Raw genomic sequence first — 14,354 nt, forward strand, 5'->3', positions numbered from 1 at the left:
TATAAAGTTTTGCACCTTTATGGAAACAAAACAACCATGAATAGAAGAAGAAATAACTTGAAAATGTCTTCTGTGCAGAAGGACACAGTGAGAATGAAAGTTTAGTTGCTCGCTGTTTTATCTTTGGATTCATTTTTGATCACTTTTCATTCCGTTTGTTGCTACTTTAAGCCATGTTCTGGCTTAGTTAAGATGTTTCAAAGGCTTCATCATGGCTGAAACCAGTAGATTTCACTAATTTTCAGATATTACCCCAGGAGGTGCAGATACAATGTATACAGCAACGTAAAAAAATCTACTGTCAAAAGAAAGAGAGGTAAGGCTGCCTTATGTTGGAATTAAAGCATCTAACTGTGAAGTAATTCTACCAGGAGTCATCAAACGTGCTGCCTGAGTTCAGCCTTCCTACCACTTCGAAGCAGGTGGCCAGTTTGAGCAGCAGGCGTCCGTACTCGTGAAGGTGGCGAGTCGGGAGGTAGAAGAGCGCCACCAGGAGGTCGGCCATGACGGGGTTCTCCTCGCTGCACTCTGACAGCTTCTGGATCAGCTCGGGACTCTTCCCAAAGAAGTCTCTTCAAGAAAATCCCCACCAGTTGTCAGAAATGATAATTATAGGTCACTTTTTTCACATTTAGAGGCGTATTTCTGTTTGTTTTTGGCCACTCTAATGCAGAAAGTGTGTTTTATGTGTGTGTGATGTGTACTTACAGGGAAGGTTTAGTCAAAGCCTGGAAACCTCCCATCACCTGGAAGTTTCCCAAAGCGTCGCAGTAGCTGGATAAAGAGCGTAAAGTGTTAATATAAGGAATAAACAGGCAGTGATCAGCATGTTTCTGTTAACCCTCTGAACTCTAAGTAGCTTCTAAGTGCTTTTTTAAATGATCTTTTAAACATCCTTTGCCTTTCAAATCTCACAGGTGTGTTTTGTGGTTAAGAGGGTTAAAAAAAATCTATAAATAATTACATAGAGTGAATGAGAAGTCTGTGAATATTTGTCAAGTAACTGCTGGTAACAGTTGGCTCACCAATGGTAACTGCAAGCGGTATATTTTGGGCAATTTTTTAACTGGAACATGTAGAATAAAGTGAATTTGAAGAAATACCACACATGGTTTAACAGGTTTTAGGGTCCAGAGGGTAAATCCATCTAGAAATAAATCAGACACATACTCGCGGTAAGCCTCCAGGAAGATGCCGGCGTGGTCGAGGATGAGCAGATTTTTGACCTCGCGGCCGCGGCGCAGGTTGGCGGTGAGGCTGGCGGCGTGTTGACCGGTCAGGTGACACAGGATGCTGAACCGACCCGCCAACGTCTGCAGGACCCCGAGGACCACCTGACCGAGGGCGGAGCTCAGAGATTCTGTCACCAAAGAGAAGGAATTCAGCCAAAGAAAGGCAAACATGCAGATGTTTTTTTAAACTCCTTGATGCGTGGCGTTACCCAGCTCCAGCAGGGGGCGGATGATCTGAGACTTGATGCTGCACAGCTTGCAGTAGAACTTCCTCTCGGCGGACGCCAGCTCGTGGAGGCTGGCGATGAAGCCCATCACGTTCCTGTCTGAGAGCGCCACGCACCGCCGGCCGCCCGCAAACACACTGCTCACATAGCCCAGCTGGAAAAACAACACAAAAACTACTCGCAAACAATCTGAAACTCTGGGGTTTTACAGCAGATTTTCTCATCCTGTCAGCAAAACGTCTGGATTAACTCACAAAATGTTGTTTTTTTTAGATGCATATTTCTATAAATTGTGGCAAAATCTAGTAAAAGGCAGTTTTGATTGGTAGAGTAATACTAGAAAGGTAATGGGATATGACTAAAGCAGCACTTTAAGTGTATTAGTACTGACAGACAACCGTGTTTTATGCCTCAGGTGTCGATTTAAAAAAGCAGCACAGACAAGCTTCAGACAAAAATGTCTCCAACAACAACCACCAATAAAGAAGCGATAAAAATAAAATATTATTTTCCATTTTCACTGTTTTTTTTTAAACTCACATCAGCCCTGATCAAAACCTCAATTTTTAATTTGTAGGATTTCAACTCTTTAAATCCGAGTTTGTTTCTAGGATGCCAGCTGTTTACTTATGCTGATATTAAATCATCTAAACCCTCTGAACACTAACTTGCGCTGCAGAAACAGCCTCCTGTGACTTACGTTCATGCAGAACGGCAGCAGCACCGGCTGCTGGGTGTAGTCTCCCGTCCTCTCCTGCTCCTCCTCTCCTTCCTCCTGCCGACCGGCCTCCTTGGCCTGCTCCTCCTCCTCCTCCTCCTCCTCCTGCTGCTGCTCCTCCTTCACCTGCTGCCCGCTGTAGTAGATGATGGGCTGGATGCAGTCGCCGTCGGCCAGCAGGAGGGTGTGCTTCTCACCGGCGCTTATGTCCCAAACCCGGATCCCCTCCGACATCTAGATGAAGGAGGCAAACAGTCACATGTGAGAAACATGGAGGACTCGTGTCATGTGATGTGGGTGGAGGTCGTCCTGACCTTGGCGAGTCTGGGGACGGTGCTCGGCGAGTTCATGTGTCCGAGCTGACCGGAGCTGTTGCTGCCCCACGAGAACACCTGGAAGGCACAAGCACACAAATCCAGTACAGTATCCATGTACCTTTCTGATAAATTTGACCAAATGTCAGCTTAAAATCATCCATCCATTCTCTATACGCTGCTTTATCCTCACTAGGGTGGCGGGGTGGCTGGAGTCTATCTCAGCTGACTTGGGCGAGCTTAAAATCATAATGAAGCTTATTTCAAAGAATGAAATAAGACAAAAAAATCAAAAGAAGAATAAAGACAAACATAAAGACAATAAAGGCTATACATATTATATATACATATATGCATACAGATAAATTAACAAAGTGATAAAAGAGATAAAAATCCAGCTTTTCTGGCTGTAAAATACAAACCGTCGACTGACCTGAGACTGAGCCGTCACAGCGAGTGAATGATGAGCGCCGGCCGCCACCCGAACAACCTCCTTATTGTTCAGACTTTTGATGCAGAGCGGCTGCAGCCTGCAAACAAACACAAAACACTGCAGCCAGAGACAAAAAACTGGACTAAACTGTGTCCATCTGCATGAAATCACTGAATCCTGATTATAGATATATTCTATTAATCTGAGCTTTGAACAGCAGGTTCCTGAGGTGAAGACAACAGTAGATGAAGGTGTTTCAAAGGAATTTTATCTTTGATAAATCACCAGAATTGCACCATTTACCAGAAACAATACAGAGGGGATCATTTGTTTTTCAACTTTCCAGTAGCAAACGTCAGAAACGTGACCAAATCTCAGCCTAAAATCTGGATTGCTTTTAATCGAAATCGCCTTATTCAGTGTTTTTTCATTCGAAAATTTGACAAAAACAAATCATTTGCACCAAGAAGCTTCTGTAAAAAACAAAAAATCTGTGTTCTTAGCCACAGTCGTGAAGCTGCTTGTGACTCAGCTGTGATAAACATTCAGGAACTTTTTGGCTGAACTGCAGATTGTTTACACAGAGCAGAGAGGAGGCAAGTATGGAAACAAATGAAAAATGCAAACGGTAAAATATTGAATATCTGTAGAGTCACCCTGTATGTGTTGATTTCAGTTCTCTAATTTTTAAAATATTTAAACATTAAAAAACATTTTAAAAAACTGTCATTTTAGCATCTTTTTGCAACATTTATGTCTTTTTGTGTCATTTTCGTATCCTTTGTGTCATTTTGGTGTCTGTGTCATTCTAGCATCATTTTAGGTCATTTTTGGTTCATTTTGTGTTATTTTAGCATTATTTTGTGTCATTTTTTCGTCTTCTTATGTCATTTTTGTGCAAGTTAAGCATCTTTTTGTGTCCTTTTAGCATCTTTTTGTAACATTTTTGGTTCATTTTGTGTTATTTTAGCATTGTTTTGTGTCATTTTGATGTCTGTGTCATTCTAGCACCTTTTTGGGTCATTTTTGGTTCATTTTGTGTTATTTTAGCATTGTTTTGTGTCATTTTGATGTCTTCTTATGTCATTTTTGTGCAAGTTAAGCATCTTTTTGTGTCCTTTTAGCATCTTTTTGGGTCATTTTTGGTTCATTTTGTGTTATTTTAGCATTGTTTTGTGTCATTTTGATGTCTTCTTATGTCATTTTTGTGCAAGTTAAGCATCTTTTTGTGTCCTTTTAGCATCTTTTTGGGTCATTTTTGGTTCATTTTGTGTTATTTTAGCATTGTTTTGTGTCATTTTGATGTCTTCTTATGTCATTTTTGTGCAAGTTAAGCATCTTTTTGTGTCCTTTTAGCATCTTTTTGGGTCATTTTTGGTTCATTTTGTGTTATTTTAGCATTGTTTTGTGTCATTTTGATGTCTTCTTATGTCATTTTTGTGCAAGTTGAACATCTTTTTGTGTGGTTTTAGCATCTTTTTGTGTCATTTATGTGTCTTTTTGTGTAAGTTAAGCATCTTTTTCTCTCAACTTCTTCACCGTTGTTCTGTTTCCATAGAACCCTCAGTGAGAAAAAATGTGGAAGGAGCAAAAAATAAATAAAAATTTGAAAATGCTTGGAGTTCAGAGGATTAAACATATTTGCAGTTCATAAAAAATGTTCACTTAGAGTCTAAAAAAAAGAAAAATGTTACTATTAATTCTAAACATGAATCTTTTCTTCTTAATTTCCTAAATCTTCTCTGTCTCTACAGTCAATCTGAGCTCTAAATTGCATTTTTCTGCTGTAATGAAAACTAAATCTGATAAATAAAGCAGACCAAGTCCTTCCCGTGATGCGTCTGTTTTTGAACAGTACTTCCTGTGTCCTACCTGGCGATGTTGTCTCCGTGGCCCAGCTGGCCGTGCTCTCCGTGGCCCCAGCTCCACACCTCCGTCTGCAGGGAGGGCAGCACCTCCTGGGCCCCGGGGACGGAGCCTCCCGGCGGGCTGAGGGCCACCGCTCGCATCCGAGGACGACCGGCTTTCCTCAGCAGCCGAGGGGACACTGTCGGAGGTTCAAAGAAAAGATGCAAATATTCACATTGGACGAGCTCAAATGAAAGCTGGAAACGTTAATCAATAAGTAGTCTAAATTCTCTGCATGTAGTTTCTCAAATGTGAATATTTTTTTGCTTTCTTTCACTACTTTATCAGAAAATTCTTCTAATGCTGATTTACTGTTTCATAGATCAGTTTGAGAGCTGAATATTGTTTGTTTTGTTCAAAGAAAATCGGCAAATTTTCACACGAGAAGCTCATACTGAAGCTAAAGAGATTGAGTGATTACTCGTCTATTATCAAATCGATCAGTTTGAGTCATTTTGAGTTTTAAAAAAAGTCTAAATTCTCTATTTGCCGCTTCCTAAAAGCGAATATTTTTTAGTTTCTTTCCTGGTCGATCGGGAAAAAACATGACATGCAAATTTACAGTTTTGTAGATCACAGTTTGACATCTTCATATTGTTCATTTTGCTCAAAGAAAATCTGCAAATTTTCACATTTAGGAAGCTCCAACTAGAGCTGAAGATTAATTGATTAATTGTTGAGTATCAAATTAATCGATTTGAGTAATTTTATGGAAATAAAGTCTAAATTCTCTGATTACAGCTTCTTAAATGTCAATATTTTCTTGTTTCTTTCCTGGTCTATCAGAAAATACCTGAAATTCTCATATAGAGCTTCCTCGATTACACTTTGACATCTTCATATTGTTTATTTTGTTCAAAGAAAGGAAATTAGACACCAAATTTGGGGGGAAAAAAGTCTAAATTCTGAAGATGGAGCTTCTTAAATGGGACTATTTTATGGTTTCTTTCCTCCTTTTTGACAGGAAACTGAACATCTTTGGGTTTTTGAGGAACACTGATCCGATGTTTTTCACCATTTTCTTGCATTCCAGACAAACAACTAATCGATTACTCAAAGAAACAGTCAATAAAGCAAACAATCATTAGTTGTAGCCCTTGTTGACTGCATTTTTTACTCACAATGTGTCTTCCAGCATATAAAAAAAACAGCATATGGACATTCTAACATGGTAAAAAAAAAGTGGATTTTCACCAGAGACGTCGTCAAACAGCCTTGTTATTTTTAAAAAATATATATATATTGTGTAGCCCCACCTGAATAGATAGAAATCCTTTTTATTGTCATTGCACTTTCTCATGGTGCAACAAAATTACTAAGTCCAGCATTAAGAAACAGAAAGTGAGAGCATGCCAGCACAAAGACAGCAGATCAGATCAGCTTCAAACACAAGCTGTCGCACAGCCGACAAACAACAAGGAGAAACCAGACAGAACAAACACCGACAGGCGGCTGACAGCTACAGTATTTAGTTCTGGTGACGGCGAGTTCAGTAAACACAACTTAGACGACTAAAACGAGAGCAGCTTGTGTTTTCCTTCTCGGAGGATTCTTGTAAAAACCGCTGAACTCCAAGCGGTTTCTGGCTGTTTTTGCTCCGGTGACGGTTCTCATTGTAGTATTAAGTCCTGTATCGCTATGGAAACGGAACAACCACGACTAGAAGGACACAGAACTCAGAAAATGTCCTGCAGTTAGAATGACAGAAATCACAAAAAAAATGTAAAAAGAAAGCTGAATTTCTTGATTTATTTAACAAAAAATGAAAAAAAAAAACTAGAATAAGCATGGACAACATTCTAGCCATATCATACTACAGAGATTTCACTTTTTACGATCTTAATTACACTGCCTGCATTTCAACTGAACAGTCTCTGAATTTTTGTCTCATGACTGGTGGTCCCAGCTGAGGTATTAATGGCTTCACGGTTGCACCACATAGCACAGAATTTTTTATTTTTTACAGAATCTAGTTTATGTTAATAGTTTATTTTTGGTGAATTTTCAAATAAAGTGAATTGAAGCCAGAATGAAGGGCAAAAAGGTAGTGAATGTAGCGCAATCCAAGGTGGCGTACAACCGGCAAATGTAAACAAAGCCATCTTATAGCGCCGCATGACGACGTATTCGACCGCTCCGCTGAGGAAAAATGAAACAGGAGCTTAAAAAAAAAAAAAAAACACACAGAAACTGGTTACACTTCAGAGAGTTAACGTGTCTAGCCCGCATATATGAGAGGTTTCTAGATTACTTGTCAGTTTTCCTTGTCAAACCGGATCTTTCAGTCTGAAATCATCACATTTGTCTGACCTAGAAACAGATGATGAAATCCACAGCAAACTAACTCGAGCTGTCAGTAAGAGATACAATGATAAATGGAGCAAAGTCCGACCATTTATCTATTCTACAAAGCTGCTAATTCCGGTTCGAGGTCACACACAAGCTCAGGGCTTTCCCATAATGCACCTTTCTCCTTTAATCACGTCTGAAACCTTCATTCTGCTCCATTAAATCAGGTAAATCCTTCCCAGCGCTCTGGCAGGTAGAGAGGAGGTGATAACTTTGACCTGAATGCAACCCGGCACTCTTTTCTCTGTCACTTTTAACGGTAGATTAACAAATTAAGAGGCTAAATAATCTGCATTCCCTTGTTTTTGATCTCACAAAAGGTGACTATTCAGACATTAGAACACTCCTCAAAGTGGACCTTCAAATGCAGCAAAAGCGTGAACACCAGATCCGTTTGTTGGCATTAAAATCCAGAGTCAGAGTCTGAAAATGCCAGAATTTCACATCAAAACGGGTTATTTTCAAGTCATCTGTTGTTATGCTTTTTTACTTTTGATAAAATAGCAGTAAGAAGTCAACGGCTCTTACAAAAAAGGCTGTAGTCCTGACAAATGCCAGCAATGAATGAGGTTTATGAGTGAATTAAATTATCGATAGTGCAACTGGAGGTCAAGGAGCTTCAATTTGGCGATTTGTAGCCGAAAAAAAAAAACACATTTATCAGACCCACCCAAGACCTGTAAAAACGGAAAAATTTCGCAGATTTTTAACTTTCTGATAGTCTTTGAATGCATCATATGTGCAGTCCCATTCCATCAGAAAAAATAACCAAAAATAAGCTTGAAATTATGATGTTTAGTAAAAATAAATATAATAAATAAAGCATCTGTGGTAATCAGATTCTGTAAAAACACAAAAATTCTGCATTTTTTGGTAAAGTTGAGAAGCAGTGACTGGTTTAGGAAACTTCTGACAGACTTAGACTAAAATTCACAGAATATTTGGTTGAATTGCAGGCTGTGTTTATATAGAAACACCAGCAAAGAAAGTTTAATTTCAGTCTGTATTTGATATTTGTCTAAGAAAACTTTTTAAAAAGCTGGAATCAAAGGTGCTACCTATAGTAGAAAAAATGCAGGCTCTAAGTTAAGTGTTCATTTCCACTTATTAAACCTGTCATAGTTGTTCAAGGACTGTTGGAAAGTTGATAATCTGATGATCCTTTATGCAATCTGCGATTTTAGCCTTTCAGACATGGTTTCATGTAGTGGCTGATCACTGTTATCTAAAACTGGCTTGTGCTGCATTCAGGGACATTAAGGACACAAACAGAGCATGCCCACAAAGCTGAGCAACGAAGCCTGAAGCGGACACACACCGACATCGACCCGCACATGCGTAAGGTGTACTTACGCAGCAGGGCATAGGAGGAGGATAAGAGGTGAACAGCGTATCTACCCTGAGAGAGGAGTCCTGGCAGTGAGAGGCGACGCCGCAGACCTTCAGCTTCCTCTTCGCGGATGTCTCCGGTGCTGGAGCTCTTCTTCGCCTGAACCGAGTCCTCCTGACGGACTCGCTCGGTGCTGTTGTCGCCCACGCCGCCGCCTGACCTGGCCGCCGCCGAGGGCAGGTAGAAGTTCATCATCTTTTTGAGCGACAGAGCCTCGTAGGTGGAGGCCACCCGCTCGCCCACGGCGGAGGCACAGGAGGCCACCAGGGTGTTGAGAGCGGAGGTGGGAGCGGAGGAACCGAGTCCTGCTGCCGAGGGCTGGAAGAGACGCAACAGAGCCACACAGAAGATCAGTGAATTATGATAGAAGTTCCTCCAAGACCACAGCTGCAGCAGAAGACACTGAAACCTGCTTTAGTTCAGTTCAGTTCAGTTTACTTTCTGGAAATAATTTGAGAGTAGCAGCTAACTCCGCTAATGGGTATTTTTTGACTCTTTATTGTCTTCTGCTTTATCGGTTAATATGTGTTTAAGGTAACAACATTAACCGTCCTCACCAGCAGAGTGTGCAGCCCTCCAACAGTCGTCTTTGTTTCGGCCTGTGTGGTGTCTGTCAGTTTCTTCAGGTAATCCTTCACAGCCTGTTCGTCTGGATACGGTGAATTCTTCACTGAAGCAGAAGAGCCGCTCGAACCTTTGGACTGAACTGATGCATCAGGCTCTGAGGTGGGCAGCTCTCCACTAGCTACAGATTCTCCATCTTTCTGGGAGTCCTGAGGGTCAGACGGCTCGGAGGAGGGTTCAGCACTTTTGGCAGAGGAGGTGGAGGTGTAGGAGGGCAGGACGGGCTCTGATGGGGAGGTCTTCAGCCCCTGTGTGGGGGCCGGCGCCTCCAGCCTGCCCTCGTCCTCCGTCAGCTCCACGCCGAGGGGGCAGTAGTGTCCGTCTGAGATGATGACGTGGTCCTCTTTGTCCGTCATGGTGTAGAGCAGCTGGTTACACTGACCACATTTGTCGACGGGCGGCCGCTGGACGTCCTGAGGCCCCGGGCAGCGCACCACAGCCAGACTGTGTGACGCCCCGCAGGCCACCTGCAGCACACACCTGCCGGCCAGGTGCTCCACCTTCTGCGGCTTCCAGACAGGAAAGACGGAGGCGTTGAGGCCGAGCTGGCAGCCGCTGCCCCACGACCACACCTCCCTCTGGACCGACAGCGCCAGCGTGTGCCGCTCGCCACAGGAAACCTCCAGCACCGGCACCGTCTGCGGAGGGCTGCGGTTCGAGTCCAGCAGAGCCACCGGAGTCGGGTTGGGGACGGTGCTGAGGCCCGGAAGGCCGCACTGACCGGCACCGTTGTCGCCCCACATGTGGACGCCGCCGTCCTCCGTCACCGCTCCGCAGTGGAAGCTTCCGGCAGCGACAGCGACCACCCGCTGCCCACTGAGCGCGCTCTCCAGGGTCGGTTTGGCCGGCTCGGGCACCTGGCTCTGTTTCCATGGCAACTCACCAAAGCTGTACACCTGTCCTCCTGAAGGGGAAGTAAAAGCAAACATGTCAGGAACTTCTTTAAATTTACTTCTGAAAAAAATACTTTTATAGACTTGCTTTTATGTGAAGTTTAGTTTTAGTTTTCTATTTTGCATTACATCCTGTTTATTTTATATGTTCTCTCTTTTAATTCTAATTTCAGTTGCCTGGTTCTTTGGTGTGATGTCATCTCTAATTGTTTAAATCTCATTTTTTTCCCCCAATCTTATTCTTTAATTTTAAAACTGCCTAGTTTCTTTGTTTGACATGTGTGCAATTCTTGCTATATATTCACTGAACACATTGTCATTTCTTCTATTTATTTTAACTGACTGCTCTGCCTTGTCTCCTTATGTTTTGCTTGATCGTGTCTGTATTGTATGTTTTGACTGTCAAAGCACTCTGTGAACACTATTCTTAAGGGTGCTATATAAATAAAATCATTATTATTAATCTTCTTACTTCTATTTTTGTCATTACAGGTTTATTTACTTAAATCTGGAGCTGCAACTATTAATCGAGTCACTGTCAAACCTTCAACTATTTGCCAGAGATGTTCATCAATAGATTGTTGTAAGTAGATGAAGGAAACACATTAATTTAAACATTTTCAATCAGAAAATAAATTGTATACTAGCTGTAGTACCTGATTGTTCCACCAAGTAGAGCCTCTTACTGTTTGATAACACATCACTTTTGTCTATTGAAATAACGGAATAAGCACATGCATCGCTGTCCACAAAACAACAGTAAAGCTTTACCTTCCACCAGCAGGATGCCGTGCCGTGAGCCCAGAGCAACCTGCAGCACCGGCCTGGGGAGGAGCACCCTCTCTGGGGTGACGCTGTAGGAGTAGCCCCTCCAGGTGTGGAGCAGGCCTCGCTCTCCACCACCGTCATCCTCAGAGCTACAAGGCAAACACAACACTTAGGAGCCACAAAAGCTGGGTTCAAGAGGTTAAGTTTAACACTGCAAACACAATGCTTTAAGAAATATATATTATTTTCAAATACATCTTACATTATTGGTATCTCCAATCATTCCCAAATTTCCAAACAGAGTTAATGGACTGCTCTGGTGAAAGTTTAGGGAGTTTTTCATGTCATAGAATCACAAAATATGTCAGTTTGTCCTGGTGTTGTGCACTTCTAGTCTAACAAAACAGACATGAAACATGGCAGACTAATTGGATGGACGGCAGCGGAAGAACACTGATTTGATTTATGGTGAGATTAGAGTGAGTGGGTGGCTGATGAAGCAGAAGTAGAAAAAGTGTTAGCGGGTCCTCAGCCGGTGTTTCATCCTAACAACAGATGTTTTGTGGGTGAAAGCAGAAGTGAGCTCAGCTCCATCCGTAGGCGATGTCACATGGCGATCACATCCAGCCAGGCACCAGCTGAGCAGGATTATCCCATGCAGGAGGACTTTGAGTGGACCTACCTCTTCCTCTGGGTTTCCATCAGTGGGGTTTACACCTCCATCTGCATGTTACACTCAGGACTGCTGCACCTGAATGCACCAACACAATCCAAACAAGCCTTATCAGACCAACTTTAACCTGTTTGACTCACTGCCAACCTGATTTAAGGGGGGAAACCCAGAAGAAACCCCCTGTAGTTAAAAGCAGCAGGGTGAAATGTGAATAAAGGCTTATTTTAATGTGCATAAACCTACATTAACTGCATGTCATGCTGAAAAATTCTTCACACAGACTGTGGCAGGTGTTTCAATCCGGCTGCAGGTTGATAAATTTACTAGCTAACATTAGCTAATCAATCCTGCTAACTAGCGTCGATAAGCTAGCACGAACCTCCGGTGTCTCCTCCATAAAATGTATCGTCCTTCTCACCGGCTGGTTCTCGTCAGCTCTCTCAGAGGTTGTTCGCCTTGGCAAGAAGATAAGTCACCGGCCCGACAGTTCTCTGAGCAGCTAACCGCCGCCGCTTGTTGTTCATCCGTTAATGTTGACACACAGGGCGCCGCTAGCTACGAAGATCGTCTATACACCAACACACAGACAGGGGGAGTCACTCTGCGGAGAGACCAAGCGACGCTTCAAAATACACTAAATTAAAAACGGCCGCATTCAAACGTAAAATAAAATTAAAATAAATTAAGTTAAATAAACAAATAAAAATTCAGATGTGTGGCTTGTTATTCTTCATGATATGAAGAAATAAAATGTTATTTCTAGCACATGCTGATTCTGTTGAAAATTCTATTAAAACTAAATTCAGTTAATAAAGTTTAATAACCAAATCATTGCATGCATTACCTTGAAACTAGTGAGAAGCAATACATAAAAGATTTAATAGTTAATGAAAGAGCTAAATCAATTTTAAAATCATTTCAATCAATGATATCAAACAAATCATTGATTGAAACATTAGATGCATTTATCAAAACAAAACAAATGTGATATATTTATATTTTTTAAATAACTAAGAAAAATTAAATGTATTTATTTGATAACTGACTACATTTATTAAAACTGCAGTAGTAAATTCTATTTATTCTATTATTATGTAACATCAAATAGAAAATAACCAGCATTCCCATTAGTAATTGTGAAAATTAAGAAAAAAAAATGTATAAAAAATAAAACATTTTTACCAGGACTGTGAAAATTCTTAAAGGAATAAAATATGGAAATGTTTTTATTACGTAGTACAGTTAAACGGGAACAAAGTGGGACCTCCTGTGCTCTTCTGCTCTCAGCTGCTCCTCGGATGTTATGACAGAATCTACGGATCCCGAAAAGGATCAGAACGCGAACATTAAAATCAGTTAATTGATTATGCAACTCTTGCTTATCTACTGATTGAAGGTATTTGACAACAAGTCGTGAATACGTGTGTAATTAAAAACAAATCTATGCCAGTGTGTTTACATACAGTACTTTTTGTATAGTTATCGTTTTTGTTGTAATTTTGCTCAATAATATCTAGAAAATTACCAAAACAGGAAAAAAAATTAAGAATAACTGTAAATTGTTTTTAAAGGATTTTTTAAAATGTATTAATAAAATAATTACAAATAGTATTTCAAATCAGTTCAGTTCACTAATTAGATAACTAAAACCATTAAATAAAAATAATTTAATCAGGATGATAATATCACAGACAAGTGCATTCTCGGCTTTAGTTCCTCTGTTATAAATACAGTTTAAAATGTAATGATTAAATTATTTTGTGAAGTCTTCTGGATCTGTATAAAACTATATTAGAGGGTTTTTTCTACTGTTATCTGGAATATTTTTTCATTATAAACATATTGTAGTTACCTAAGGTAAGTTTTATGACCAAGTGTAAATAAAACAAACATAACGGTTTTAAAAATTGTTCAGAAAGTTACAGTTAAAAATGTACATTTGTCTTCTTGGACTTTAGGAAACACTAATGGACATTTTTCTTGCTCTCTGGGCCTTGAAAAGCTCCTTCATCCTTATCGTCTTTGTGCAGATTTCAGGTCTTTTCTCATTAAAAGCGTCCCTCTGATGTGCTGATTCCTGCACTCTGCATGTCCGACTTCAAGCCCCAGACACCACTTCATTCAAAATGGAGACGGAGAGTCGAGGTCAGCGGAGGGAATCTGAGCTGAGAGACTGTCGACCTTGATGAAGAGTCTGCAGTCAGCCATCATCTTCCTCTGATCTGCAGAAAGAGCTGCTATTCATTTGGGGGAATATTAAAATGAGTTCTGCTCGGCTGCACCTCAGATCTGTGGAGACCAAACGCAGGAATAAGGACTGTTTATTTAGTTTTCCTGTATTTTACACTGTAGACGTCTGAACATCTCTAAAATTTATGTTGCTTTTCAACACTGTAAAAAAAAAAAAAAAAGACAACCCAAATATATGTAGTGTACTCTCACTGTTCATATTCAATAAATCTTCATGGTTGTGTTTCCTGCAAGAAAAGTTAAATCAGTGAATCATTCAAGACTCAGAACTGCTTCAATAACAGGAACAATGCTGTCATTATAGTTTCCAATCAGGTAATCAGTATAGTTATCATTTCAAATAAAAAAAAAAAAAACACACTGTAAAAATCAACATTTAAATAAAAGCTTCCATCAGCTACTGCCCCTCTACAGGGTCACATCACATTTTTAGCAGCTCCTTGCTCATTAATGCAGAGGTTTATTACATAATACAGTGATGATGTAACAACTCCAGCTCTTAGTTATTACATCTTTAGCTCACAGACGTGGGAATAATTAAGTATATTTACTGAAGCACTGAGCAAATAAGTAGT

General features: G+C 40.7%; 1 protein-coding gene across 3 annotated transcripts in view; it reads right to left on the bottom strand.

Moving 5' to 3' along the window:
- als2b (alsin Rho guanine nucleotide exchange factor ALS2 b) overlaps positions 1-12,120 on the bottom strand; it is a 32,827-nt gene extending 20,707 nt beyond the window's left edge. For 2 of the 3 annotated variants that reach the window (XM_022201880.2, XM_022201879.2), the window contains exons 1-13: positions 11,909-12,120; positions 11,539-11,607; positions 10,860-11,005; positions 9,129-10,099; positions 8,535-8,889; positions 4,797-4,971; positions 2,925-3,021; positions 2,492-2,569; positions 2,160-2,411; positions 1,442-1,613; positions 1,171-1,360; positions 709-774; positions 410-572 (exon numbers count right to left, since the gene is read on the bottom strand). In XM_022201880.2, the coding sequence (XP_022057572.2) occupies positions 410-572; positions 709-774; positions 1,171-1,360; positions 1,442-1,613; positions 2,160-2,411; positions 2,492-2,569; positions 2,925-3,021; positions 4,797-4,971; positions 8,535-8,889; positions 9,129-10,099; positions 10,860-11,005; positions 11,539-11,558 (2,685 nt within the window). In that variant the 5' untranslated portion in view covers positions 11,559-11,607; positions 11,909-12,120. The remainder of the gene's footprint in view (positions 1-409; positions 573-708; positions 775-1,170; positions 1,361-1,441; positions 1,614-2,159; positions 2,412-2,491; positions 2,570-2,924; positions 3,022-4,796; positions 4,972-8,534; positions 8,890-9,128; positions 10,100-10,859; positions 11,006-11,538; positions 11,608-11,908) is intronic. The other variant, XM_022201882.2, reaches the window with a different exon arrangement.
- Between the last annotated feature and the right edge of the window lie 2,234 nt (positions 12,121-14,354).

Source organism: Acanthochromis polyacanthus, chromosome 22, assembly GCF_021347895.1.
Source record: "Acanthochromis polyacanthus isolate Apoly-LR-REF ecotype Palm Island chromosome 22, KAUST_Apoly_ChrSc, whole genome shotgun sequence".
In the NCBI taxonomy this organism is placed as follows: Eukaryota; Metazoa; Chordata; class Actinopteri; family Pomacentridae; genus Acanthochromis; species Acanthochromis polyacanthus.